Below are 26,621 nucleotides of genomic sequence, written 5' to 3'. Positions count from 1 at the left end.
ATGTAAATTTAAATGTAAAAACTGATACTCGACTGAGCTATTGAAAAAATGTTTAAATATGGTTGGAACAGCTTGGGAATGTGAATCTACTTTTTGAAGTGTAACGTTTATCAAATCTAAATATAGATCATATATTTCAGATGAAAATTTAGCCTCTGAATTGAGATGTTCTAAATTGTAAAATACCAAATTTCAAAATCGTAGTACAAAGATTATGATAAAAATATTGTTAATAATGTTACATTGATTTGATGTAGAAATTATAATAATTTGAATTTGGTTAAATTAACTATTGTAAAAATGTTTACACCTGTTACTTTTTCTTTTTTTAAATATGGCTACCAGGAAACAATATTATACATGTATAGATCACATTACATTTGTATCAAACAGTAATGATTTAGAGAATACCTCACTCCCCTGTTCTCAAAAAAAAATGTATAGTAATATTTTTCTCAACATTTTTCCTGGCAAATTTTACATATAAGATGGATTAATTTTACATATGTTCAATAACTCTACTTGTTATTTCTTACTTTCCATGTTTCTGTGATAGCTGTATGAGTATACTGACTTACTTAGAAAATGAGGAGTAAAATATCTTACTTTAAAATTACTCTTTATCAATTTGGCTATCAACAAAACCATATCTGTCCTGAAAATCAGAACCTTTAGAAGTTCGCCCTACATTCTACGTCTATTTATACTGCTTACCCATAATTGTAGTAACATTTAACTGAATCCATACACAACCCATTTGGTGGTATTTTCTCTCTTACTGCAGCACAGTAGTTAGATGAAGCCAGATGGACTTCAATTCTGATCCCAGTTTTGCCATATTTCACTTGCTACCTGTTAGACCCTTTGAACAAGATCAAGAGAATAATACCACCAAACATGCGGGGTGATTGTGAGGATTAAAGACAACAAAAAATATGGAAAGAGTACGCTTAACACAGAGTTCTCAATAGCCAGTGGCTTTTATCATTATGATGACAGAACTGCCTAAACACTGATAATTGTCAACATGTCGCTGCCAAAGATGAAAGAAGCACACAAATGCTTCTCATCAAGAGCTCATAACCAGGAAAAAGATGAACAGCTAGCAAACATAAAATAATTCATGGTTTTGCATAGTTACTGAATATGACATAAAGATATCATTTAACAGATCCTACCAGGAAATATTTGTTTGACTTATTCTTATGTTTTTTTTTAAAGACTATATACCAAGCAGAGTAAAAATCTGAATTGAAAGGGATTTTTGTCTCTTTTAGCCTTTTGTCTTTAAGATAAATCCCATCTATAGTTCCCCAATCAAGTGGTCACCCAAGGTCTGCTTGAATAACTCTTTGTTCTCAGTTTCTAAACCTCTGGTCAAATGACTTGAATTGCTATAGACAACTCAACTGTACTGAAATGACTTACACAAAAATTTACTTTTATGATGATGGCAGATTTTGCTTTGATGGAAAATATATGATATTCATACTGCGTAATAAAAAAATAGGTGAAGCTATTCAAATTTGACACAGAATATTCTGTATCATGAAATCATATGAATATCCACACATAGCATATTTGAAAACATTTATAAGATTTGTTCATTTAAACAAATGAATAGTAATTTAATGCACATCAATGTCAAAGTGCAGTACACATGAAAAACAGAAACACAAAGGAAGCACTGGTCTAGATAAAATGACACATATTATAAATTATTTTACTAAGTTGGCCTATAATCTGTCTAGACTGGCCGTATGAGGCCAAATGTATAAAGCATTTTAAACAGCTTCAATGAGGCATAATTGATACACAAAAACTTCCATTTGATAAGTTTTGTTATTGATGAAACTCTGCCACAATCAAGACAATGAACACAACCATCACCCCCAAAAGGACTCCTTTTAACTTCAAGGTTCCCTGTTCATCCCTTTGTCAAGCCACCATGCTTTCTGTCACTATTATATTAGTTAGCATTTCCTAGCAATTTATACACCTAGATACTTATGGTATGAATTCTCTACTGTCTGGACTCTTTCTCTTAGCATAATTATCTTCTGACTCATCCATGCTACTATGAGTATAAATACTTCACTTATTTTCATTGCAGAGTAGTATTCCATTATACGGGTGTACCAAGTTTGATTATCCATTTGTCTACTGAAGGACATTTGAGTTGTTTCCATTTTTGGCTACTACCACAAATAAACCTTCTCTGAGCCTTCATATGCAGTCGTTATATGAACATATATTTCCTCATCCCTTGAGTAAATCCTGGAGTATGATAGGCATATGTGTATAGTATGGTATGTATATATTTTGCTTTGTAAGAAACTGCCACACTGTTTCACAAAGTGGTTTGAGCATTTTACATTCCTACCAGCTATGTATGACTTGCTTCAAATCCCCGCCAACACCTGTTGTAGTCAACGCTTTACACCTGCATGCCTCCGAGGGTGCCGAGGATCTTTCCATGTGCTTATCTGCCATACCTTTATATTCTTTGGGGAAGTATCTACTTCAACTTTTTGACTCATTTTTAAAAGGTTGTTTTCTCAGAATTATGTTTGGGAAGTTCTTTACATATTCTGGATAAAAATTATTTATAAAATTGGTCACTTAAATATACTTTCTCTGTCATTTGTCTTAAGTCTGTTCACAGCACCTTTTAAAGAGAAGTTTTACTTTATAAAGTTTTCAATTTATCAACATAATTTTTCAGGTTATTTTTTATTTTATAAATCAGGCTACTGATGTCATATCAAAGAAATCATTGATAATCCAAAGTCAGAAATAATTTTCACCTATGTTTTCTTCTAGAATTTATATAGTTTTAAGTTTTACATTTAGATTATGATCATTTTGAGTTAATTTTTGTATACGGTACAAAGTATGGGTCAAAGTTCATTTTCATTGCATATAGATAGCCAACTGCTCCAACATAGAATGTTGAAAAGACTAAATTGCCTTTATTCCTTTGCAGAAAAAACAATTCACCATGTAGTACACGTCTATTTCTGCAATCTCCATTCTCTTCCACTAATAAACATTTGTCTATCTTGATGCCAACACCAGAAGGATTTCATTATTGTAACTTTATAAGAAGTCTTGACATCAAGTAGTGTAAGTCCTCCTATTCTTTCTCAATGTTGGTGACTTATTTCAAGCCTTTGAATTTCCATATAAATTTTAATATCAGCTTGTCAGTATCTTTAAGAAAAATAGCCTGATGGTATTTGGATTGATCGATGTGAACGAAACGGAAATCCTAACAATATTAAATTGTCTGATCTATAAACATGGTACAACACTCTGTGCAGATCTTCTTCAATTTGTCTCAGCAGTGTTCTGACGTTTCCACCATAATGGTTTTGCACATCGTTTATTAAATTTATCTTTAAATATGGTGTCTTATTTAAAAACAATTGACAAACAGATGCACAGGTCTATTTCTGGATGCTATTCTCTTCCATTGGTCTGTGTGCCATCATTATACCCCCAAAATACTATTATGATTATGGTTGCTGTATAATAAGACTTAGGTAGGTAGTATAAATCTTATACTTTCAATATAATAAGTCTAAGTGGTCAAGCAATTTAAAGATTTTGCTCATTATGCAAATTCACAAATATATTCTGATGTCTCCTTATTCCATTCAATCTAAGTGTTTACAAAATGTTTTGGCATTAAAACTCACTGCTATTTTGTTTATTGTAATAGTGTTGGTAGGTGTCCTCAAACTATTCATTTTTCATAGATTCTGCTGATATTTGAAGTGGGGTAAAAGGATGACATCATGAACTCCACTGCCTAAGTCAATGGTATAAATTAAAGATCATCTAAGATCTCTGAGCTGCATTTTCTTGGTTTTGTAGTTTAACATAACCTCTTAAAAAACTCTGTTTAATGTAGCTCATTTTATTTAAACTTACATGAAAATCTTTATGTGACAAAATTTAAATTTAAAAACAGTCCTTCTAAGGAATAATGTCATATATATTCTCTATAGTTCACATTAACCTAGTATTATATTGTAATAAATTATAAATGGTTCTTTCATATTTTCTTTGACCACACAATAGATTACATTGTGTAATATTAAGCAAGTTTGAATTACATACAGGATGACAGGGAAAAATATAATCCCACAAAAATATCATGGTACATAAAATCCTATGCTAATAAGCAAGGCTCACACATCTGAGCTCTTGATAGCTTAAGTCCATGTCAATTTATACAACCACAGATTATTCAAATCTGTATATAATAGTCAATTTGTAACTCATCAATCAGTTACATGTTCAACACTATTACTCTAATACGTAATTTGGTAATTCTTCTTCTCTTTTATGGGTAATTTCTTCAGGAAAATATACTACAGAAATATAGAAGGAGTTTTGTGTTTGTTAGTCTCAATATGCAGACAAAAATATAGACCTGACTTCTAGACTGTAAAGTTTGAAAGAAAATATCACAAATTTGAAAGAAGAATTTAAGTTTGCTAAATATTTGCTAATGGTTTGAAGATGACATACATTATATGAAAAGATATATACCTGGTAAGGAAAAACTGATGGCAGACTGATCAAACAGGTTTGGTGCATATTGGCAAAAGTGCTGCTTTGAAATCCTTTGTCATTTTAAAGGCAAAAGGATGCATAAATCTAAGTAAGATATTGGCTACTCTCAAACAACATTATCTGTAAGTCAACAGGGCTACCTATACATGTGCTTTTCAAAAAAGCAGAACAAGGATGAAATTTCCTTTCCTCCTGTTTCCCTCTTACATAACAGTACCTATTAGTTTAAATTGTTTTGCTTTTCACACTTTCCGTTACAAGCAGTAATCTTGGCTCAAATCACCATTAAGAAACATACTGCATCTCAGGCCCCATTGATAAGGAAAGCCAGAGGATGAACAGCAGAAGGGCTGTCGTCATAGTGCGGTGCTCTTTGTGTGTCAACTGTCCGTCAGACGGGCTGACCGCGTCTCATGGAAACACACACCCGCATTCTTTTGGGCGGGCTGGTGGTTATTAAGCTGCCCAACACTGTTCAACCACACGTGAGGATCTTCTCCTGTGCCCTTGAATCAAGGGTCCCTGACAGGTGATAAAAGTAAATCTTAGAATGGAAGATGTTTTGTGTCAGCCCCCTGGACAGTCTGTATTGCGGTGAGGAATTATTTACACCATTTGGAGCACTTTTGATACGTATTCCTTTCCAAGCTGATTATAATTTGCGTGGGTACTCTGTGGTAAAAAGGTAAACCACGTCAAAGAGGAATACATCAGAGAAATATAGATTTCAAATGCACCATACAAGTCTGGCCTTGGGGGAAAAAGGTTGTGTGTTGCTTAAATATTTTCAATCCAGCATAAAAGTTAAGTGCCTAGACTGAGTTCTGCCTAGCTGTTTTGTTGAAACAAACAGTCTTAAGAACTGACTTTGGTGTTAAAGAATCATGTTTGATTTGTGCTACAGAGGCAGATAAATGCCAAAAAGACAGATACCTCTGTCTGTGAGACACTGTCCTATATGGTATAAAGTTAATAGCAAAGTAATAAGGAGCCTCTGGACCTGACATAAAATATAAAGTTGTGCCAGCTCAGTGCAGGCTTCCTGATCGATCTATCACTAGAATGCCCGTGATCACAGCATTCCTGTCTCCACTTCGACAGGCACTGACCTGCCCACTGGCAGAGGTGGCACAGCAGTCTGTTGTTCCCTGGGGCCATACCAGGTGGGACAAGGTGAACTTCAATGGCATTTAAACAGTAACAATTTGAGCACTGATAAAGTGAAAACATTAAGAACAAAAAAGCCCTCATGAGCATACTGTTACCATAAATATTTCCAATTTCCAACTTTATCACAACAGTGGTCAAGAACAATTGCCCCTAACTGGGCCCCTCCTGTCATCTCTTATGCTGAATCCTGAAGCCAGTGGTTAAAATCAGGCATGCACAGGTGGCTTCTATACACTTAAAATGGACCTTGTTTTCAAAGTTTAGTTTATGTTTCCAACATTGTGCTAAACATTGAAATTTCCCATTAACTCAATGATAACTCATATCTCTTATGAAAATCTGAATCATATTCATACATCTAAAAGGAATGGCTGGCATTAGTTTGCATTGATCTTGCCAATGCCATATTGGGCACTGAAGCTACCTGTACCTAACTGTTAAATACAACATATCTAGAATCATAATGTAACATAAATCACACATTTTATGTATTTTAATTTCATGCCATTTTGAGTATGACTGACAAACTCAACCATTCTCATGAGACCTAAGAGAAGTAGGACATTTAGTTACCAATTTTGTCATCAAGTGACTTATTATCTGAACTAGGACACATTTAGAGTAAAAAAATGGTTCTATTAATAATTATAAGAAACCACCATAAATTAGCACGGTCCCAGGCACACATAAATTAGTATTATGAAAATAATTACTCATAAGACCCATTAGATTATATAAAGTAGGCAATACAATTTGATAAATGTTTAACACTTTTCATCTGTAAGTGTTCCTGATATGGTTTTGCTGTGTTGCCACCCAAATCTCATCTTAAATTCCCACATGTTGTGGGAGAGACCTGGTGGGAGGTAACTGAATCATGGGAGCAGGTCTTTCTCGTGCTGTTCTCCTGATAGTGAATAAGTCTCACGAGATCTGATGGTTTTAAAAAGGGGAGTTTCCCCATGCAAGCTCTCTTCTCTTGTCTGTCGCCATGTAAGATGTGCCTTTCACCTTCCGCCATGATTGTGAGGTCTTCCTGAGCCACGTGGAACTGTTAAGTCCAATAAACTGCTTTCTTTTGTAAACTGCCCAGTCTTGGGTATGTGTTTATCAGCAGTGTGAAAAAGGGCTAATACAGTTCCTAATGAAGGAATCTATTTTATTTCAATGAATCACCAAGAATGCACATCATGGAGAAAAGTCCTCTTCAATGACCATAATTAACTTTTATGTTGCTGTTTGATGTTTTCTATTTTTAATACCAAGAACAATTGAAACAGCATTGACTTCAAATCCTATCTAATCACAGATGGATAGACAGGCAGGTGGGGAGGGAGACAGGGAGGTAGGCAGAGAGAGAGAGAGGAAGGGAGGGGGTAGACATGTAGCTAGCTAAATAGGGAGGCGGGTGATTAGCTACTAGGTGGGTAGAGAGAATGACTGAGAGGGAGACTGGCTGACAAAGACTCCCCATTTTCCACCCACGAGGCCTAAGGCAGAGATTTGCGGACAGAGAAGATAGTCTCCTGTATCTGGGCTTTGGAAGCCAATCTGCTGTTTTACTTCTACTTAACAGGAATTTACTGAGGGTACCTGCTTCTTGAAATATGGAATATGTCTACATTTCAAATATATAAAAACAGATGATTTAAAATCTTATGTTATTCAACTGGAATTATCTGTAGACCTTCAAGTGCACAGATGTTATAAAAATTAAAAAGGAAAGTAAATGATGACATCAAGAATTGAGGCCGGGGTGTCTTGCCATCCTCTCTGCAGAGAAGGGGCCAGTGCAGCATCGGAACTGACCTGTGTGCTGTCTGCGATGCTTGGTGAGGGCGTGGCGGGTCCCGCCGGCAAAGCCGCAGAGGTCACACAGAAACGACTTCTCGCCTGTTGCAACAATAAACAGATGAGGGACTGCGGAGGTCACAGATCATTAAAACATATCTATCAAGGCTTTCAGGGTTACTAATTCCTCCAATCAAATGTTTCCATGTAAATATGTCAAATGGGAATGAAATTACCACTGCGGTTTATTGACTGTGATAAAATCTGAAAAGCACCACTGAACATAATTACATACTTGTCAGACCCATAAAAATTAGCTTTATTATCAATGGAATGGTTTTGTACAACTTCATTTCTGGTAGATGTCTTCCAGATGGGGCTGCTTTATGCACTTGAACAGTTTTTATGCATATCCTGATATTTTACAATTCCCATACATCTGGCCTTTCTAAGCTGAGTAAAGATTGCTTGGAATAGTTAATATACAGTATATATGGTTCTGCTTAAAGAAAACAGATTGAATTTTCCAGCAACATAAGGATATTGAATTGGTTCTACCTGATTCTATTAGGGTCTTCCTTAATCACTTCCTTCTTAATAATATGAATTAAATGGTTTCCTTGAACATGCTGAAGATCCCAAGTAACAATAAAATCTATATTAGTACCAATAGCAATTCAATGCTGTTTATGTTTCTCGCTTTCATGGCATAAAAAAGAAAGTCTAGGGATTGCTAAAGAAATTGTACAAAAATTCATACTATTCATCTTTAATGATAGCTCTGGATTGGAAACCTTTGCAACACTTAGGGACAGATTTGGCAGACTTAGTATTTGTTAAATGTGTGCAAATGCTTATTTTTTTAAGCATTTTTACACAAGCTAACATGTGCCCTAAGTTTATAAATGCAATCTATCTTTCCACTGTAGCATATTCAGGCAGTAAGTGCTGGCCAGCTAGGCAGATCATCCCATAAGACTCACAAAGAAAGGCAAAATAGAAGAAAAATGCTAACCTTAGAGAGATTCAGTGAAATTATAAAATGTTTTTCCAGAAATAAAATAAATCATTTGTATCTATCTTTAACTACTTTACTCATTTAGACATTTAACGCAACAAGTCTTTCAAGAGTTTGGCCAGAGTCAGGCTGTGTTGTCCCAAATCACTTTGGTTTATCTTAATAGAAACTTAACTTGTGGCGTTTTGGAAATTATAATTGCCTTTTTAAGGTTCTAATAAATAGTACATATAGGAAGGGAGAATAACTTCAGTAATCAAAAGAGTCTTCCCTTTATTTTAAGAACATTACTGGCTTTTCTACTTTCAACGAACACATATACTTAAAGAGAGTTTTAACCAAATTATGCTTAATCTTATTTCCTAAGGGTATGTTAAAATGTTCATTATTATAATTTTAAAAATAAGGCTGAATTTAAATATTTTTGCTATCTTTACTTCTTATTTTGGGGCTAAGTTTATTCCTTGGTATTATTATTTCAGTATAGAAAGAATAGAGTAGATGGGCTGTAAAGAATAAAGTTTAATTAATAATCACTCATTTAATTATTTAATCAATTTGAAATAAACCTTTCTAACTAGCTGTATTATCAATTAAATAACACTGAAAGTAGATTTTTTTTTAATCCCACAAGACAATTTGCTCATTAACATTAACATAGTTTTCTATGTTGAAGCAAAATCGTTCCCTCCAATCAATTCCTCTTTGCGGGTCCGTGGGTGCTGCCTGCTGTGCGTGTGAGGAGTGTGTGTGCAGCATCACACACGCATCTGGTGGTGTGTGCTAGTGGGAGTGCTTGTGCCGTATCATTCAATAAGCAAAATTTCTAATGAGGAAAGAGCAATCTTAGGACTTCTGGATTCAAGTATTCTTCCTTTCTGTCATTTATGAACTTCTTTGTGGCCTGCATCTTGTAAAATAAAAACATGAACAAGCACAGAAAATCCCTCTTAAGATTTATATTTTCTACATGCATAGATGCTGCATACTTACATATATGCTGTATATATTTTTATTCCTTTCCCTATTTTAAGATTTATACATACAAAAAGACAAAATTATTAATTTTCCATGTGATTTGATTCTCGATACATTAGTGACTTCGTTTTTTTATGTGTATGATTTTATTTAGGATGTTAGTCTCCAATGTATTGTATATCATATTTACCTGGGTGGCTTGATTTGTTTTTCATTCTAAACTCAATTTTCACTTGCCTTTTTTTTTTTTTTTTTTTTTGGAGTGGGTTGCGGTGTTAGGGTTGATCAGCAGCCAGAGTGCTTTTTTGAGAAAAAAAAATTTTAAGAAAAGACTAAATGTAAAATTTCCTGAATTTAGAGGGGGTTCATTCAGCATGCCCTATTTATATGATAGCAGAGATATAATGGGAGACTTCTTTTTGTAACAACTTGAATTAGTTTCAAGTGTGCCATTTTGCATTCAAATGTAGAAAGACACGGAAACTAATCCTTTATTTTCTATTAGAAAACAGCCACTGTCCCCTATCTCTCATTATGGTGCAGACTACAAGACCTAACAACAAAAATCTATATTATTGATCCAGCCAAGTCTCCACAATTATTCTTTAGAAGGAAACGCCGACGATAAATTACATCTGCACTGGCTTTTCATCTGCTGTTCGATATAAGTGATCTCTCAGGGCAGGCTGGAGACCTTAAATCGTCAACACCCTTGTCAAGGAAGCTAAGGAGGCCTGGGCTTCCCACAAACTGCTTGAGAAGAACTTTTAACCTATAATTTCTAACAATAATATAAAATTCTTGGCAATCAGAAGAACATTTTGGAATGCTGATTAAAATGTATTTTTTTTTTTCCCTGAAACAAAATACATTCTGAGAGGTGTAAAGAGAAGGAAGACCACAAAAATATCAAACAGCTCACAGGAATATGGCCACAATGCTCTAGGGAGAGACTCAAATATAAGCTTGTAAGGAAGTTTTGGGCCCACTAGACTTAGACTATAAAAAAGAAATCACAAACATCACAATAGGGTCTTACTGGGATTTACATTTACAAGGGCCCAACCGAGAGTTCTGGCACCACCCCTACCAAAGATGTACGCTCAGTGTTGCTTCACACACCAATTAGCTGAAATTCCACACCCTCTGTTACATGTTCTGATGTGAAATGTATGTGAATTTGAACATTTTTAATAACTTTCCAAAAAAATTATAGTAGCTAAATGCGGATTAGTGTCTTTGTATCAATTATCCAAGTATTTGTATCAATTATCAAAAACTCTTGGATCTGACAGCATCCTCCTCAGAAGAAAAATATTCATGTGGTAACAGTTTCTTAAAACGGTACATAAAACCAAGATTCACTAATGTTCAAACATACTATGGAAATTCGTTTATATCAGTAACAAAACACAAGACTAGCTCTCTTTGAAAACTTAATCTCTCCATATGACCTTCTATAAAGATCTTCTAAAAAGACATGTTAAACACATACAAATATATATATACACGTACACACACCATAAATGAGCTTCTAAATATAGACTTATTTTATGTAAACACATTCACACACAAGCACAAATGTCACTTTAAAATTGCCTTCTCACTGAAAAATAAGGAAATGATACCATACCTATAAATACATAATTACCACAATCTTAAAGCAGGACATCATTTCCATTGATTACTATGAAGATGGGATAATTAATGCCTCTGTTCCCACAGTCCACCCAGTCTACCTCTGCCCAGCCTCCTGGGATAGGAAGGCGGCGCGGCACACCTGTGTGCGTCCTGTAGTGGTCTTTCATTGCGGAGGCTGTGAGGAATGAGTAATGGCACGTGGGCCAGGTACATTTAAACGGCTTTTCTCCCGTGTGGAGTTTCATGTGGTTGTTCAGGGCCCACTTCTCTGTGAAACTTCTATCACATAAGTGGCATGTAAATTTCCTGCATGAAGGAGAGAGAAAACAATGTAAATATGGCCCGCACACCAGCACCGAAGGCCCCAGGCAGCGCGTGTGCGAACCCTGAGGTGCGGTGCGCACACAGCCTCTGCGAGGAGCACTGCAGGCCTGGTCTGTCATGTCTGTATAACCAGGCATTGATTTTTCTGTCGAGGCCTGGCACTTCAGCCATTTATTCTCTGCTTTGCGGTTGGGCCCAACGGGTTTGAAAAATTCTGTTACAGTCCAGTCACCCCTGAGGCAAAAGTGAGAATAGATTTCACCTGTACAGGCCTACACCACTTATCCAGGGCATGGGCTGTCAGAGCAAAGGCTAAATGAAATGCTATCCATACTCAACCACTCAGACAAGCCCTGCTGTCTGCTGGTGTGCGGCTTGTATGGCTGGGGCAGGGCCTCTCCTGCATGCACCCGGCGGCCCTGCACCACTACGCTGCAGGGAAGAAAAGGCAAACCCCAAAGGTGTTTCCTGAACCAGGGGTCCTTCTGTGTGACCATGTGGGTATATAAAAAGGTTCGTTTGATAAAAATAAAAACAGATCGTAACTATACATTTTTACAAAATCAGTCTTTGAGAAAAATAAACCTTAACTATTTCCAGTATGAAAAAAAATACTGAAAATAACAAATTAGTACTTATACAATATAATATTTCAGGTTTACCATTTAAGACCTTTCAATACCTTTAATAATAAAGGAACTCTGAACCACCAACAGAACCTTGAATACTTCCTCTGTTTGATCTTCCGCCCCTGTTCAATTGCATTCATGAAATAGTTGCTAACATTTACTTTATATTTCCAATATGAGTTTAAAACAATCCCTGTAACTAATAAAACACTCTCCAGTTAATTCAGAATAATGAACAGTCAAAAGCAAAGTAAAACTCAATAATCAACAGTAAAATATTATAACGAGTTGACAAGCACGATGCCACAAAAGATAGTGTCTGGCAAGCTGGGTTGGCTATCATAAATTTTAGCATTTTAATGCAATCAGAACTATGAGTTTAATATAATCTGTGCTTTAAATTATGATATGAATAAGGAGATGTTGAGTGTATACTTTCACATAGAGTCTTTAACCATACTTTTACAAATTTCCTTAGCCCCATAAGGGCTGATAAAGAATCCCAGGGTCCAAATAATTAACTTCCCTATTTTGAGGCAAATGTGAATTACCTTAACAAATTCATCACTCGGAATATCACAAATTCCCATGAATCAAATTATAAAATTGTCTTTTATAAAAATCTTTTATTCTATTTAGTTATATTTTCAAAAGGTAGATCTTAAATGTAATAGAAATAAAAATAGTTAAATATTTAAGAATTGCTATATAAGTTAAATGCTTCATTAATATTAAAATTGCCAATTTATTTATCTATATATGTAAAGAGATACTATATTTACACCCATTAACATGGACTAACTTTGAAATTACCATTTCATTGGATCATTGCTTACTAGTACTAGAGAATGACAAATATAACTAAATACTTGGATATGCACTGTAAAAAAAATCACGTCCGTATATCTCTTTGACGGGTCTTCATGCATTTAACATTTCAAAACCATGACAGGGATCTTATTTCCAAGATAAATTCCCCTATCTACTTATTTCCTCATGTATTTATTGTGGCTCTAACCTTCTCCTACAAGAAACAAATAAGGAGGTTAAGTAGATACTATCTTTTAACAAATAGTTTCTCCAGACTGTATTACAACTTTATGAATGACAAAATAAATCCCTCATTTTTAAATCTACTGTGATGTACATTTAACAAAATTACATCTATGAAACCTCAATATATGTACTCTATTATTCCTGTGTAATAAAAATGTTAAACTAAAGCTTGTGCCTGTCATGAAATGACAAAAGCCAGATAACAAAGAACTAAGACCACCACTTGACTTTCAGAAAACCTCATGTGTTCTACAATTTGCTTTATGAAAATAAATAAGCTCATTCTGGCACTTAAAAAAGAACCGGTATTACCTATGTAAATTGTCCTTATAAAGATCAAGACGTACTTAACAATGGGGTGTTCTCTGGAACTACACAAATTCTGAGTCTCAAATATTCTAAAATATTTGCCTTCACACAGCAACTCAGTAAGACCTCTACCATCACCCAAGGGATCCTGGTCCTCCTGGGGACCTACAGGCAGTCTATCACGAGGAGCCCTGGGCGAAACCCGAGCTAATAATGCATGCAGCTCTATCTTGCCGGATGAACCCTGCAAGAAGAGGGACATCAGTGTGTGTTCTGGCTGGACAGCAGAAACATCTGAGTACCCACTGTCCCCAACACACTGTTCCACATAGCACAGAGAAATCAAAGGAAGAGAGGAGTCAGGTTTGGCTTTCAAGGAAATTACAGGCTACTAAGAGAAAAATCATTCACAAAAATAAACTTAATGCCAGAAAAAAAATTAAATGCCATTATAAATTTAAAAGAAGAGCAATTATAGTGGGGCAGGGCAGATAAGAGAAGGCTTCCCAGAGGTGGCATTTAATTTAGACATTTAAAAATAGGTGACAACTGGAAATGCAGAGCTAGCTGGGAGGGTGTCAGAGACGGGAGATGCACAGTCCCGGAGCTAGAGGCAAAGGTGCTGACAGGCCTCGCGAGATGTGACTCTTCCTCGCCTGCCACCCCCAAGGAGATGCCCCTCCAGCCAGCAGGGATAGGGCCAAGCCCTGTGGCTTACCCTAGGCTAGATTCAATGTTTTAAATGCTTTTCTATCCCCACATGGTGGACTTTCCTGAGAGATTTCTTGCATAACTGAATTTACAGTATATTAAAGAGGTCTGTTTTGCAAAAATTCACTAGTGAGGATTGTTTTATAGGTCAGTTGAGGGATGTGCAAAGATGAATAATTAGTAATCATGTAAAGATTACAATCTGAGAGGGTAAATAACACAAGCACGCATAATAATATGATGGTATATGGTTCACCCATGTTCTTACGGCCCAGAAAATTGAAGCCCAGAAGAGAGAGCTGGGCTTCAATATCATCTGCAGTTCTTAGGTAACAGAGCGACTCTACAATGCTTACTACAAGTTCAAAACGCCAAACAGTGCTAACAGAATTGAAATGAAAAAGGGCGATTTCTTATCTTCCCTTTCCTTGGCCTTCACTAGATGTTTCTCTTGGATATAAAGAGATCTCAAAGGTTTCAAAAGGAAACAAAGTCACAAGCAAGAGAAATCAAAATGGATCCAGACTTCTCAAGAGCAACATGGGTAAACTCTGAATGTTCTACATAATACCTTTAGTATCCTCTCAGCAGGCGTTTTCATTACAGAGTTCCTGGCACTGAGATGTCTGTTATGCTAAACTTTTTGGAATAAGGCCCCTTCTCATGCAGGTAGCTATGCCATGGAAGTCAATTACGAGTTAGGAGTTAGTCTTCTAGCATAAATTTAAAAGAATTCCTTTTTTTTTTTTTTTTTTTAAGAGCCAGGGCCTTACCCTGTCACCTAGGCTGGAGAGCAGTGGTATGATCACTGCTCACTGCAGCCTCAGGACCTCCTAGGTGCAAGCAGTCCTCCTGCTGGGATTACAGGCTTGAGCCACCTCACCTGGCAGGATTTCTAAATTCAATAAGGGGTTCCTAAAATTCTAAGCACTTTTTCTAGTATTCTCAAAATATTTATGAGAGGTTTCTTTCTTCACTACTATGTGCATTGTTTTTTTCATTAGCACCCTACTAAGTGTGGGCTGACTCTGGCCTTAGCTCACCTACCTGCTAAAATCAGGGAGCAGAGGTGCAAGTCAGGGTGTTCAGCACATGCCAAGGTATTCCTTCTCTGAAATTCTCTCATTATATGATTGATAATAACAGAGTCAAAATGAAAATCCACATCTTTAGACTGAAAATTTTGAAGACAGAATACTAAATATCCTCATTGTCAGCTATATGACAATAACTAGAAACTCTCACCTGGTGTTGCTAGATGTCATGAATAAAGTTAAGTTAAAGAATAAGTAGGGAACTGAATTATGATTATAGGATTAATAGCACTTTCCTAATCGATATTTTGGCCTTAGAGAAACTCTGTGTTAGAGCATTTTTCTATTTTTGAATGTCTAAACATCAGACAAGTTATGTCAAAATATATAATGTGTAATTTCAGTTATATCTATAACCTTGTTTCCACATTACTAAGGTAAGTATCCTAAAAAGGTGGCTTTTTATTCATCTTCTTCAAAATACATTATTAAATGTTATTTAATTTTTTTATATCCTTTAGGCAAAGTATTAATTCTGCTATTAAAAACTTAATGAAAAATAGGCACACATCTCACATATATAAAGACATAGGTATTTTAATAAAAGTGGTTTATTATTTTATTTTTTACCAGTAAGAGGAGTCACTAGTATATCTTTTTTTTTTTTCTTCTTCTTCTTTTTTTTGAGACTGAGTCTCGCTCTGCCACCAGGCTGGAGTAGAGTGGCCCGATCTCAGCTCACTGCAACTTCTGCCTCCCAGTTCAAGCGATTCCCCTGCTTCAGCCTCCCAAGTAGCTGGGACTAGAGGCACGCACCACCACGCCTGGCTAATTTTTTGTATTTAGTAGAGGGTTACACCATGTTGGCCACAATGGTCTCCATCTCCTGACCTCGTGATCCGCCTGCCTTGGCCTCCCAAAGTGCTGGGATTACAGGTGTGAGCCGCCGTGCCCAAAAAATATCTCCCCCATTAAAATTTAAACAATCTTAAATATCCGTCAGGTTGTGAGTAGACAAACAATGAATTTAATCACAGAATGGAAAATTATAATACAGTGAAAATGAATAAACTAGGGCTACATTTATTAGTATGGGTTTTTAAAAATCTCAAAAAGGTGATTGTATTAAAAAACAAGTTGGGTGTGAAACTGTATCATTTATATAAAATGTTGCAACAAAATAAACAGTATTAAATATCTAAACCTAGGTCGTCCATGTGCAAAAGCAGGAAGGTCTCACCACTGATCAGCCTGTGGAGGGGGGCGGAGCTGATGCTGAGGAGGGGGGCGGGGCTGACGGCAGCACAGTGCTAACTGTAGTTCTAAAATTTTGTTTCTAAAAAGAAAGAACTCTCCAGCCTGACCAATACAGTGAAACCCGGTCTCTACTAAAAATACAAAAATTAGCTAGGCATGGTGGCACATGCCTGTAGTCCCAGCTACTCAGGAGGCTGAGGCAGGAGAATCGCTTGAACCCAGGAAGCAGAGGTTGCAGTGAGCTGAGATCACACCCCTGCACTCCAGCCTGGGCAGCAAAGTGAGACTCTGAGACTCTGTTTCAAAAAAAAAAAAAAGAAAGAAAGAAATCTGTAATAAATATGACTATATGTTAATATCTTCCAAAGTGTTTCTTTTATTTTTGAAAATTTTTGTAATTCAAAATATTTTAATTAAGACAATCAAATATTTCTTAACTTCTCTATATGATAACTTGGACCAGTCTTTTCAAATTAGTATCTGAGACAAACTCATATCTACAAAAACCACACCAGTGGGAAAGATCTGGTATGCTCCAAATGAAATTTTAAGAAAAGAGTGAGCTAAATTTTATCAAAGTATTTAAAAATTATGTGGTCACTATCCTCTAAAACTGTGACAAAAATGTGTTGATTGACTAAAAATTACTGTAAAACTACACTAATGTTAAAAAAATAACTGACAGGTATTGCTTATCCTTTTGAATAAACAAAATATAGAACTATGAAAACAATGCAAGATTTATATAACTCCTAGCAAAACAGCTCAATGTACTAATGAAGTTTATAACAATTTCTAAGTTGCTCAAAGACTTCCAATTCACAGGCAGTTTCTTTGAAATAAAAGCCTTCTTTTTTCAAGATAATAATTTAATAATTATATGATAATATACGAAGAGAGGGAATGAAAATGAAGTGGTCTTTGCCTAGAAGGGTTCCCACCTGAATTTCTTCAGAGCTGCAACTGTATCTGAAAACAATCACTTCTGTGAAGAAGGCAGTACACAGAAGGCACACAGGGACGAGCACTGCCGAGCGGCCACCATGCCCAACTGACTCACAGGAGCGCCGTGTGCTTAGAAAGTGTCCCAAAGGACCAGAAAGCAAAATGAAGACACTCACAAAATCCTGCCACAGCAACAAATTCAGTATCTATAAGCATCATAATTGTGAGATACTTAAAGTATTCTGGGCCCAGGAAACATCTGAGTGAAATTACAATACTGATTTTGGACTTTAAGCACACTTTCATACAACACAGACACTAGAACCACAATAAATATACCCAAATAATTCCATAGTAACCTGCTCACCATATTTCTATAGAGTTTCAAAATACTATATATCGTGCTTAAATTCAACATGCAACGTTAGATGGAAAATAAAAATTCCCCAATACTGTCTAGAAATTTAATAATCAAAAAGGTACACTAATAGCTAAATAACATAACTGTGATAAGACCACAGTCATCTTTGACCATTTCCTTCTAAACATTTGTGTGTGTACATGTGTGTGTACAAAGGCTAAATAAAAACCTTGCTCAATGAATGAAGTTACATCCAGACACCAAAAATGTTCCATGATAATACTAATATCTAGATCATTTAAGTTAGACTAGACTTTGAGAGTTCCTTGTTTCAGATTATATATAAAATGTGAGCATAATTCATATTAAGAAGCCACAAAGACCTAAGAATAGAAAGGTTTCATTTACTAAATTCAATTCTAAGGCTCTAGCGTGGCTTCAAGACGAAAGTTGAAAAACCTCCCCTGAGGGCTTTTAAACAGTTCACCAGGGAGCCTCCTACTTAAGCCAAGAGTCTTGAGTGCATTTTTGCCCTGAACAGGTGATAATTAGCCTAATTAACAGGCTAGATCCTTGTCAACTAGTTGGAAAAGAAATTTAACCTCACTCATGCCAAAGACTGTCATTTTTATACCTCTTAACATATCACTCAGGTTCTAAAAGCTGTGAAACATATTTTTCTAGCCCTTTCAATTCAATTCAAGGGTTAAAAAGCTTTTTGTCAAAATAACTTCTGGGAGGAGCATTAAGCAGAACATTAACCCCAGGCTGCCTCAGTCTACTAAGAACCAAGAGAATGACTCATTCTAAAAGAAAACATTCAAGGATTACAATTGCTGTGCCCTCAAAGACTTGATTTCATCTTTCAAAATCTCTGCTATGAAATTTTTCTTTGTCAAAGAGACCATCAACTCTGGCCAACCAAATTAATTTTAGCTGAAATTTTCCCCAATATACCACACACTATGCATCCAATACTCACCAGCACAATAGTATCTTAGATCGGGGTTAGGAAACTGTGTAAAGGACCAGATAGTAAATATTTTCAACTTTCGTGGTCGTAAGGTCTTTGATACAACTACTTAACTCTGCTGTGGTAGCACAAAAGCATCATAAACAAATCAATGTGGCTGTGTTCCAATAAAACTTGACAGAAACAGGCAGTGGGCCTACTCTGGCCTGGAAGCTGCAGTTTACCAATTGCCAGATTGGATGAAAGTTCAAATCCCCCCACTTCTGCCCCTAAAAAAACCCCATCTATACAGGGTAAAAGAACCCACACTGAATGTTGTAGGCACACAAAGGTCCATTAAGTCTCATTCTCAGGGTTCAAGAAGTTGGTTTAGTTCTGAACTTATTGATGTTTCTTGCACAGCTTTAAAACATCAACATGAGAAGAACAGGTGGAAGGAATTATACTGCATATGAGACCCATTCCAGTCAGAGGCTGCCCTGTCCTTTTTAAAACTACCCCCTTTCAACTGTATGGCAGGGCTGCAGGGCTTGGAAAGTTGAAACAATTTTAACTAACCATAGAAGTCAAGTCCTGGAGAATAAGACATATATTAAACTGCCACAGTTCTCTAGTCTGAGCTAAATGAAATTTTATTGCTTCAGGTTAGGTAAAAAGCCACTGGATTTATGTAAGGAAAGTTAAAATAATAGTTACTAATATTGGACTAATATTACTGTTTAAAGAACAAATAAAGGGAATTTCTTTTAAGTCATCATTCTTACTGATATACATAATTTGAGCTAAAAAGATAAAATGTATTTCAATCCCCACTTACACCTTCATCCCAAATGCCTTAATTTCAATCTCTGGACATTTACTACACAATCCTAACAATCTTCAAATTATTATAGTTCAGCTACTTCTCTATCAACCAACCAATAAGAAATTATGTTTGGGGATTTACTGTGTGTCTCTAGCAATGATCCATGCTATGTAGAAGCCTATAAATAAATAAAATACATCTATTCCTCCCCAAAAGGATCCTGTGATTCAATGGTCAACACTAATGTCACTGAAATAATGAGAACATCAGAACCCCACCCTATGTGGGACTTTTGAAAAAGTTTTAAAAGATGTTCAGAAAAAGGATCAATACACATAGATCGAAATAGTTGAAAAAGGCTTCACTGTTAAGGTGGGGCTTCAGACAAGTCTCAAGGACAGAGCCAAGTGGTGTGACGGAAACAGCAGCGACTGAGACAAGCTCTGGGGCCCAGGCAGCCAGGTGGTATGCAAGAGCAGTGAGCCAACCATGCTGACGGGGGTTGTTGGGGAACAGGCTACACAGGACGAGCAATCAAGTTGCACAATTTTAAAAGTCAGATTAAAATGTTCTTGATAATGAAAGAAGTTTGGCTTTGGTATATATGACAAAAGCAACCAACAATCTCTTCTTTGTTTTTCGTTCTTTTTCTTTCCTATCATTCTTCGTGCTTGCTTTTCACAATTATTTAACTATAATTTTCTAAGGAGCTAAATGCAGCCTTATCTTTCCCAGGTGCCCATGATCAAAAAGATACAGTACATATGCATACAACCCACAAATATGCGTATGTCTATGGAAAAACCTCCTATAACAATGCCCTCACCTAAGATTTATGATGACATCATTTTAACATGTGGCCAAGTAATGTACCAAACAGCATGTTAGCTATAGCAATGCTGCTATGCTTCAAGCTATATACCTACACATGATACAAACTGTCATTTCAGAGAGCTGAGAACCTCTGTTTCATTTGCATGTCAATGGGAAATGTTTTAATAACTTTTAAGATGACATTATTTTAAGATGACTATTCACAGCATTAGAATGAATTAACAAATATAACTACGATGGATTTTACCCATAAAACCAAAAACAGACTTACAGAAAACAGCAAAGTATAAATAAAAAGAAATCAACTACAAAATCAACTCTAGTAACATTATTTTCTTTTACATTTCAACATACTAAACAATATACTAAACTGGCATATTAATGGAAGCTATGAACAAAACCTGTCCCAATTCAACTTATTATCACAGTCTAACTCATCAGGAAACTGATACGCAGAGTTTGGAAAAACCCTAGTAAGGAATTTATACTGTATTGATATAATAGTATGACTAGAAAATATTTCATGAATATTACTGTATAAAATTTTACTAGTAAAAACATACATTATGGAAAAACACGCTATATCTGCATAGAATCAACTATCCCAAACCCTTTACTAATAAACCCGATGGTTTCATAAGAACAGTACTGCTCAGTTCATTTCATGCCACAGGTTCAGAAATCACATTTGCAGTCAGATACTCACGCTGGTGAGGAAAAAGCAGCTAGTAAGTGTCTGGCCTTCGGCAGCCTCTCAGAGCCTCAGAAGGACCATGGAATTTTTATTCCTGGTATGTATTCGAGTCAATATTTCTACAACATTGGGCACAGGACACATGTTCAATTTTGCATTATAGTCCACATCATCAGTGCTCTATAAATATAAATTAAGATAACTATTCCACAAACTGTTTAAAACAGCAATAAGAAAGTCATAGTTTCTTGCCAGCAATTCGTGCCAGGTCAAACTCTCCAGAAAAGGTCTATCGTATATCGTATAGTTTACAAACAGTAGCAGTTTTCTAAACAAAGTTAATATGCCAAAGACAACATGGCTGATCATAAGTAGTGTCTGCATTAGACACAAAACACATGGGATTTAAATTTATTAACACTAGAATCCTGTTAGAACCATTAACTGACACCAGTGTATTTAACTCTCTGACCTTGGGACATTAGTTAAGGGATGACAACCATCACTATTTATTGTTAATCTGTAATGTGATTTTATGCAACATTCAAACTATGGTAGATTAAATTTCTTCCTTTTTTTTTTTTTTTTTTCGGGTAGACACAGGGTTTCACTATGTTGTCAAGGCTGGTCTCAAACACAGGGGCTCTAGGGATCCTCCAGCCTCAGCCGGAGTAGCTGGGACTACAGGTACATGCCACAAGGCCCACTTTTACACTAAATATCAATGAATAAAATAATAAATGAATAAAATAATATAATGAATAAAATATAATACAATAAAATGAATAAAATAATCAATGAATAAAATAATATTTCTACCGAATAAGTGGAAATTCTATACAAATAATTTTTTAAATTATATATATATATATTATTTCTCACAAAATTGACTCTGGTAATACCCAGAAGTGTTTCATAGACTCATACAACTGATATACGACCAAATATGCTATGTTTGCAACTTATCCTATAGGTCTTTATGTATCTATTATGGATACATAATTTCAAGAAATTTGAGTACATATGCTAGATTTAGAACGGACTGTCCTCTCTGATGGTGACTGTGTGTGATTTGCTGCAGTTAGGAAGGGCAGCTTACCACACTTAGGCATTTCATTGTCTTGGACTTTGTCATCATCTCGGCCTTCTAGCATGTCAGGATGATCTAAGGAACCATTTGAGCTCAAGGTAAGATTAGCTAGAAAGGTTGAGATGTATTACCCAGTAATCCCAGAGTTCAGTACAAAATTGACCCTTTCAGAGACCTTAGTCCAAAGAGCCGCAGTTACACTACACTTCTAGAGTAAATATCTTGGGGCATTTGTGCACTGGAGCATCACCAAGATGCGATTTTAGTGCAGTAGACCAATTCAACATAGACACAGTAGAACCCGACATAGATCACAGCCTGCTTTAAATCATAATATTCTGACATGCAGACATATTGAAAGATCATGTTGTAGGGAGTTATTTGTTCCTTGGTAAATCATAAGTTCAAGGGAAAATACAAAGATCGAATTAACATAAAAACAAGTTTTATGGTTTTAAAGTTAAACTGTGATACAACTGAGAATAAGTAGTTAATAAAATACTATCAAGTTTTTCACTGTTTCTGACACATGCCTCCACTAAGCAATGTCTTTGAGGTAACTGGCAATGAAACACAAATAAAACCAGAGAATACACACATATGTGAGGTATCATTGGGAAAAACCTCATAGAGGAAGCAATTACATATTAATTTAGTGTACTTTCACTACAAAAGAAAATTATTTTTAAAATTGGATGTGTGCAATTATGAATTTTTTACAAAACAGATTTGCAGATTTAATCTACTTCTCATATATTCTAAGTTATTTTGAAAAGATAAATTCAGATAGACATCAATAAATACTGGATATAGATCATTTATACTAATTTTTCAATACCTGCAACAAAAGGCCATGTGGAATAACATTATCATTTATTATGTACCTTCCAGCATTCAAAATATTAAACTAAGTTTCTTTATAATATTATTAAGTGCATAATCAAAACTGACTGGAAGGATGTAGGTGATAAAATATATTTATATTTGGCATTAAGTATAGTGTTAGGGAAGCTAACATACAGAATTAACTGAAGCTATCAAAATGAGGTTAACAATAAAAGGGACTTTTTCAATTATGGGCAAGGAAAGAATAAAAATTAAAGTTAAATCGCTTGCTAGTTTAGACATTATGATAAAAAGAAAACAAAACCACATAACTTTATATTGCTACTGTCTTTTTAAAACATTTTTCAGATGGAAATGAACTGATGTCCAAGAAATTACACACACACAAATGACAACAACTCCTCTTTTGGCTCTGAGAAGGAAAAGCAGTGAAAGTGACACCAGGGTCAGCTCTGAGCGTTGGCCAAGTACCTGGCCAGGTGCCTAAGGAGAGTCCCAGGTGAGTGGTGAGTACAGCATCTGCGCAAAGATAGGAGCGGAGGCTTCAAGAGATGGTTCAAGTATTCACAGATGCAGGGAACTCATATTAATACATCCCGCTATGGAGCTGACAGCTAATTATAGATATTGTTCATTACAATTAAAGAATCTTCTCTTAGCAGTGAGTAACAACACAATCACCATATTATAGGACATGGTTCTACGTGCTCAATGGAAAAAAATATATCAACAAACTTTAGAGACCAGACAGGCTTTCTCTAATGCCCTGTCTTTGCTTACGATTTCACTTGTATTTTCTACACTATGCAAGCATCCTCATCTTATTGTGATCTTATTTGCCACTCACAAGTTGATACAACACTGCCTCATAAACATTAACACTTCGATTATTTTCTACTTTCATATTCACACACTCCCTAAATAATTAGAAATAATGCAAGGTAATATATTTTGATTTTCATTCTTTGGTATCATTTACAGTGCCTATCAGTAAGGTCATAAAAATTATGGATTAAGAAATGTTCATAAAACTCAATAATTTTACATAATTAAATTTTATCAAAGGCTCAGGATGTGAAGAGAAGTGTTCTGATAAGTTATGTTCCCAATGACATTCAAAACTGGAAACCGAACTGCTTGAAGGAGGTCATGCCACAGAAGTGCAAGGGATACCAAGTCTGACACCACCTCAGCTGTGTGACAGTGGCAGCTTACTTGTTTTTTCAGCCTTAATTTCTACATGTCAGTCGAGTTAGAATAAATTATCTTCAAAGTATGATCCAATAATAAAACCCTATAATTCTAATTTCCACTAACCTTATACCAAATCCAGTCCTAGGATAAGGTGTAGTACGACTCTCAAACTTCTGAAGGCATGTTACCAAAGGTTACGCCTCTCCAGAAGAAGAAGGAAGGGTTCTAACGAAGAGTAATCAAAGAGTAATCTTTGAAAAAAGTAATCAATCTATGTGGCTGCAGCCCAACCAACCATCATAATTAGTGAACAATTCTATCTCAGTCGTATTTCCTGCCCATAGAGTCTATATGCACTCCAAATGCTATTGAATTATCCTCAGGAATAAAGAGACCTGACTTTCAGGAGACAGAGGTTTGAATGTTTCTTTATTATTTAATTTGTCTAATATAGTAAAAAAAACAAAAAAACAAAAATAAGAAAGTAACATTACAATAAATTACACTGCCAGACATAACTTTATAATACTATAAAACCAGAGGTTCAGATATGCAAAGGTGGTGGAATAGTAACAGCAAAAGAATAGAGAATACATGCTGTAGCCAACACCCCAATTAGGTTCCATCATGCTTACATATAGTAGGTGCTCAATTATTAAACTGAAAAGTCTCATCTAAAATTGTGAGACTAGAATAGAAAAACATAATAGAGTTGTTATCTTCAGTAAAATAACTTCTGGTCCTTTAATTCGCTGCAGTCTGAAAAATCCTTAATAAAAAGATAGTAGCAATATAAAGAATGGTTTTGTTTTCTTTTCATAAAATCTAGACTAGCAACTAGTCAAATAAAAGGAGACTTATGGTGTATAAATAACCAAAAGATAAGGACAAAACATTCCACTAGAATTCACATGATGCTATTCACAAAAACAAAAGAGCTAAGAACTGGAGGTGGTAAAAGACAGAAGAAACACTTGTCCTCATGTTGACAAACACCTCATGGAATATGTAGAGATCTGTGTTGTATATCTCCCCAAATTTCTAATATTTTGCATAGTAAATAAGTTTATATTAATTACTGATATTTATTATTCTTCAAAATAATATGCAATCAAGCACTAAGGAATACATACAATGTCACTTACAAGCAGAAGAGGTGGAAGTATGAAATACCTAGAATAAAAACCCAAGTGAGCTGGGTGTGGTGGCTCACACCTGTAATCCCAGCACTTTGGGAGGCCAAGGTGGGAGGATCACCTGAGGACAGGAGTTCAAGACCAGCCTGGTCAACATGGTGAAACCCCATCCCTACTAAAAATATAAAAAATAGCCGGGCGTGGTGGTGTGTGCCTGTAATCCCAGCTACTTGGGAGGCTGAGGCAGGAGAATCACTTGAGCCTGGGAGGCAGAGGTTGCAATGAGCCAAGATCGTGCCACTGCACTCCAGCCTGGGCAATAAGAGCGAAACTTCATCTCAAAAAAAAAAAAAAAAAAAAAAAGTGAGAAATAATGAGAAACTTTTCCTCTGGGGAACACAGGCAAAAATATTAACACATTTTAATTACTATAAAGTAAACAAGTCCTCTGACTGAATTCTAACTTTTACCTGAATTAACACAGATCTGACCAGGGACTAACAGGATGAATAAGAGTTGGCAAAAAGGGAAGCAAAGCTGAAGAAGAAAAACCTCAGAATTATCAAATTTTAGGATGTATGATTCTAAAATAAATTTATTTGACAATCTGGGAGATTTGACTTTGACAAGTGACAAAACCAATTAAAATTTGACAAACTATGTGGAGCCACTATCATGTATTAAAGTAATAAATAACTTCGATACAGTACTACATAAATGCATTTTACATCTTGGTACTTGGGCAAACAAAACAAAAAGATAGCTACAGCTTTATAGTAAAAACAGCAGAACTGCAATTAGACATTTATTCTATAAGGTTAACATCAGGGTTTCATAAACGTATGATTTAATTTTTTTTTATTTCTCTCCTATCACTGTTGTTAAAATTCTCAGAAAAACATTTGGCTGCTCCCAGACATATCTGGCTAGCATCTGTAGACCCAGGGAACTGTGTGTGCCACACTCGATCCAACTTGCAGCCAGCTTTCCTGAGTGAAAGCTCCGGCGTGTGTTCTGTAAAGTTACCGGTCATAAAACACTCTGCTCTAGGACCTAGGTTTCCTCACTGCTTAAAATAACCAACAATGTTTCCATCCATTATTTGTAGTTAACAAAGGAATTATGTATTGGATAAAACCAAAATGAAGATTTTAATAACAAATTTAAACAATTTTAGAGAACTTTTAAAGAAAATTCTTAAGTTCTAAGGCTTATCCAGGGGGTGATTATCAAAGAAAATA

At 35.6% G+C, this 26,621-nt stretch overlaps 1 protein-coding gene across 2 annotated transcripts in view; it reads right to left on the bottom strand.

Annotated features, from left to right (window-relative positions):
- ZNF407 (zinc finger protein 407) overlaps nt 1-26,621 on the bottom strand; it is a 480,437-nt gene that overhangs the window by 180,947 nt on the left and 272,869 nt on the right. For both annotated transcript variants that reach the window (XM_004059553.5, XM_055368592.2), the window contains exons 5-6: nt 11,322-11,488; nt 7,564-7,647 (exon numbers count right to left, since the gene is read on the bottom strand). In XM_004059553.5, coding sequence (XP_004059601.3) covers nt 7,564-7,647; nt 11,322-11,488 — 251 coding nt within the window. The remainder of the gene's footprint in view (nt 1-7,563; nt 7,648-11,321; nt 11,489-26,621) is intronic.

The sequence above is a fragment of the Gorilla gorilla genome, chromosome 17 (genome assembly GCF_029281585.2).
Source record: "Gorilla gorilla gorilla isolate KB3781 chromosome 17, NHGRI_mGorGor1-v2.1_pri, whole genome shotgun sequence".
NCBI lineage: Eukaryota > Metazoa > Chordata > Mammalia > Primates > Hominidae > Gorilla > Gorilla gorilla.
Note: the sequence above shows the minus strand (reverse complement) of the source record. Positions and strands in the feature narration are given on the sequence as shown.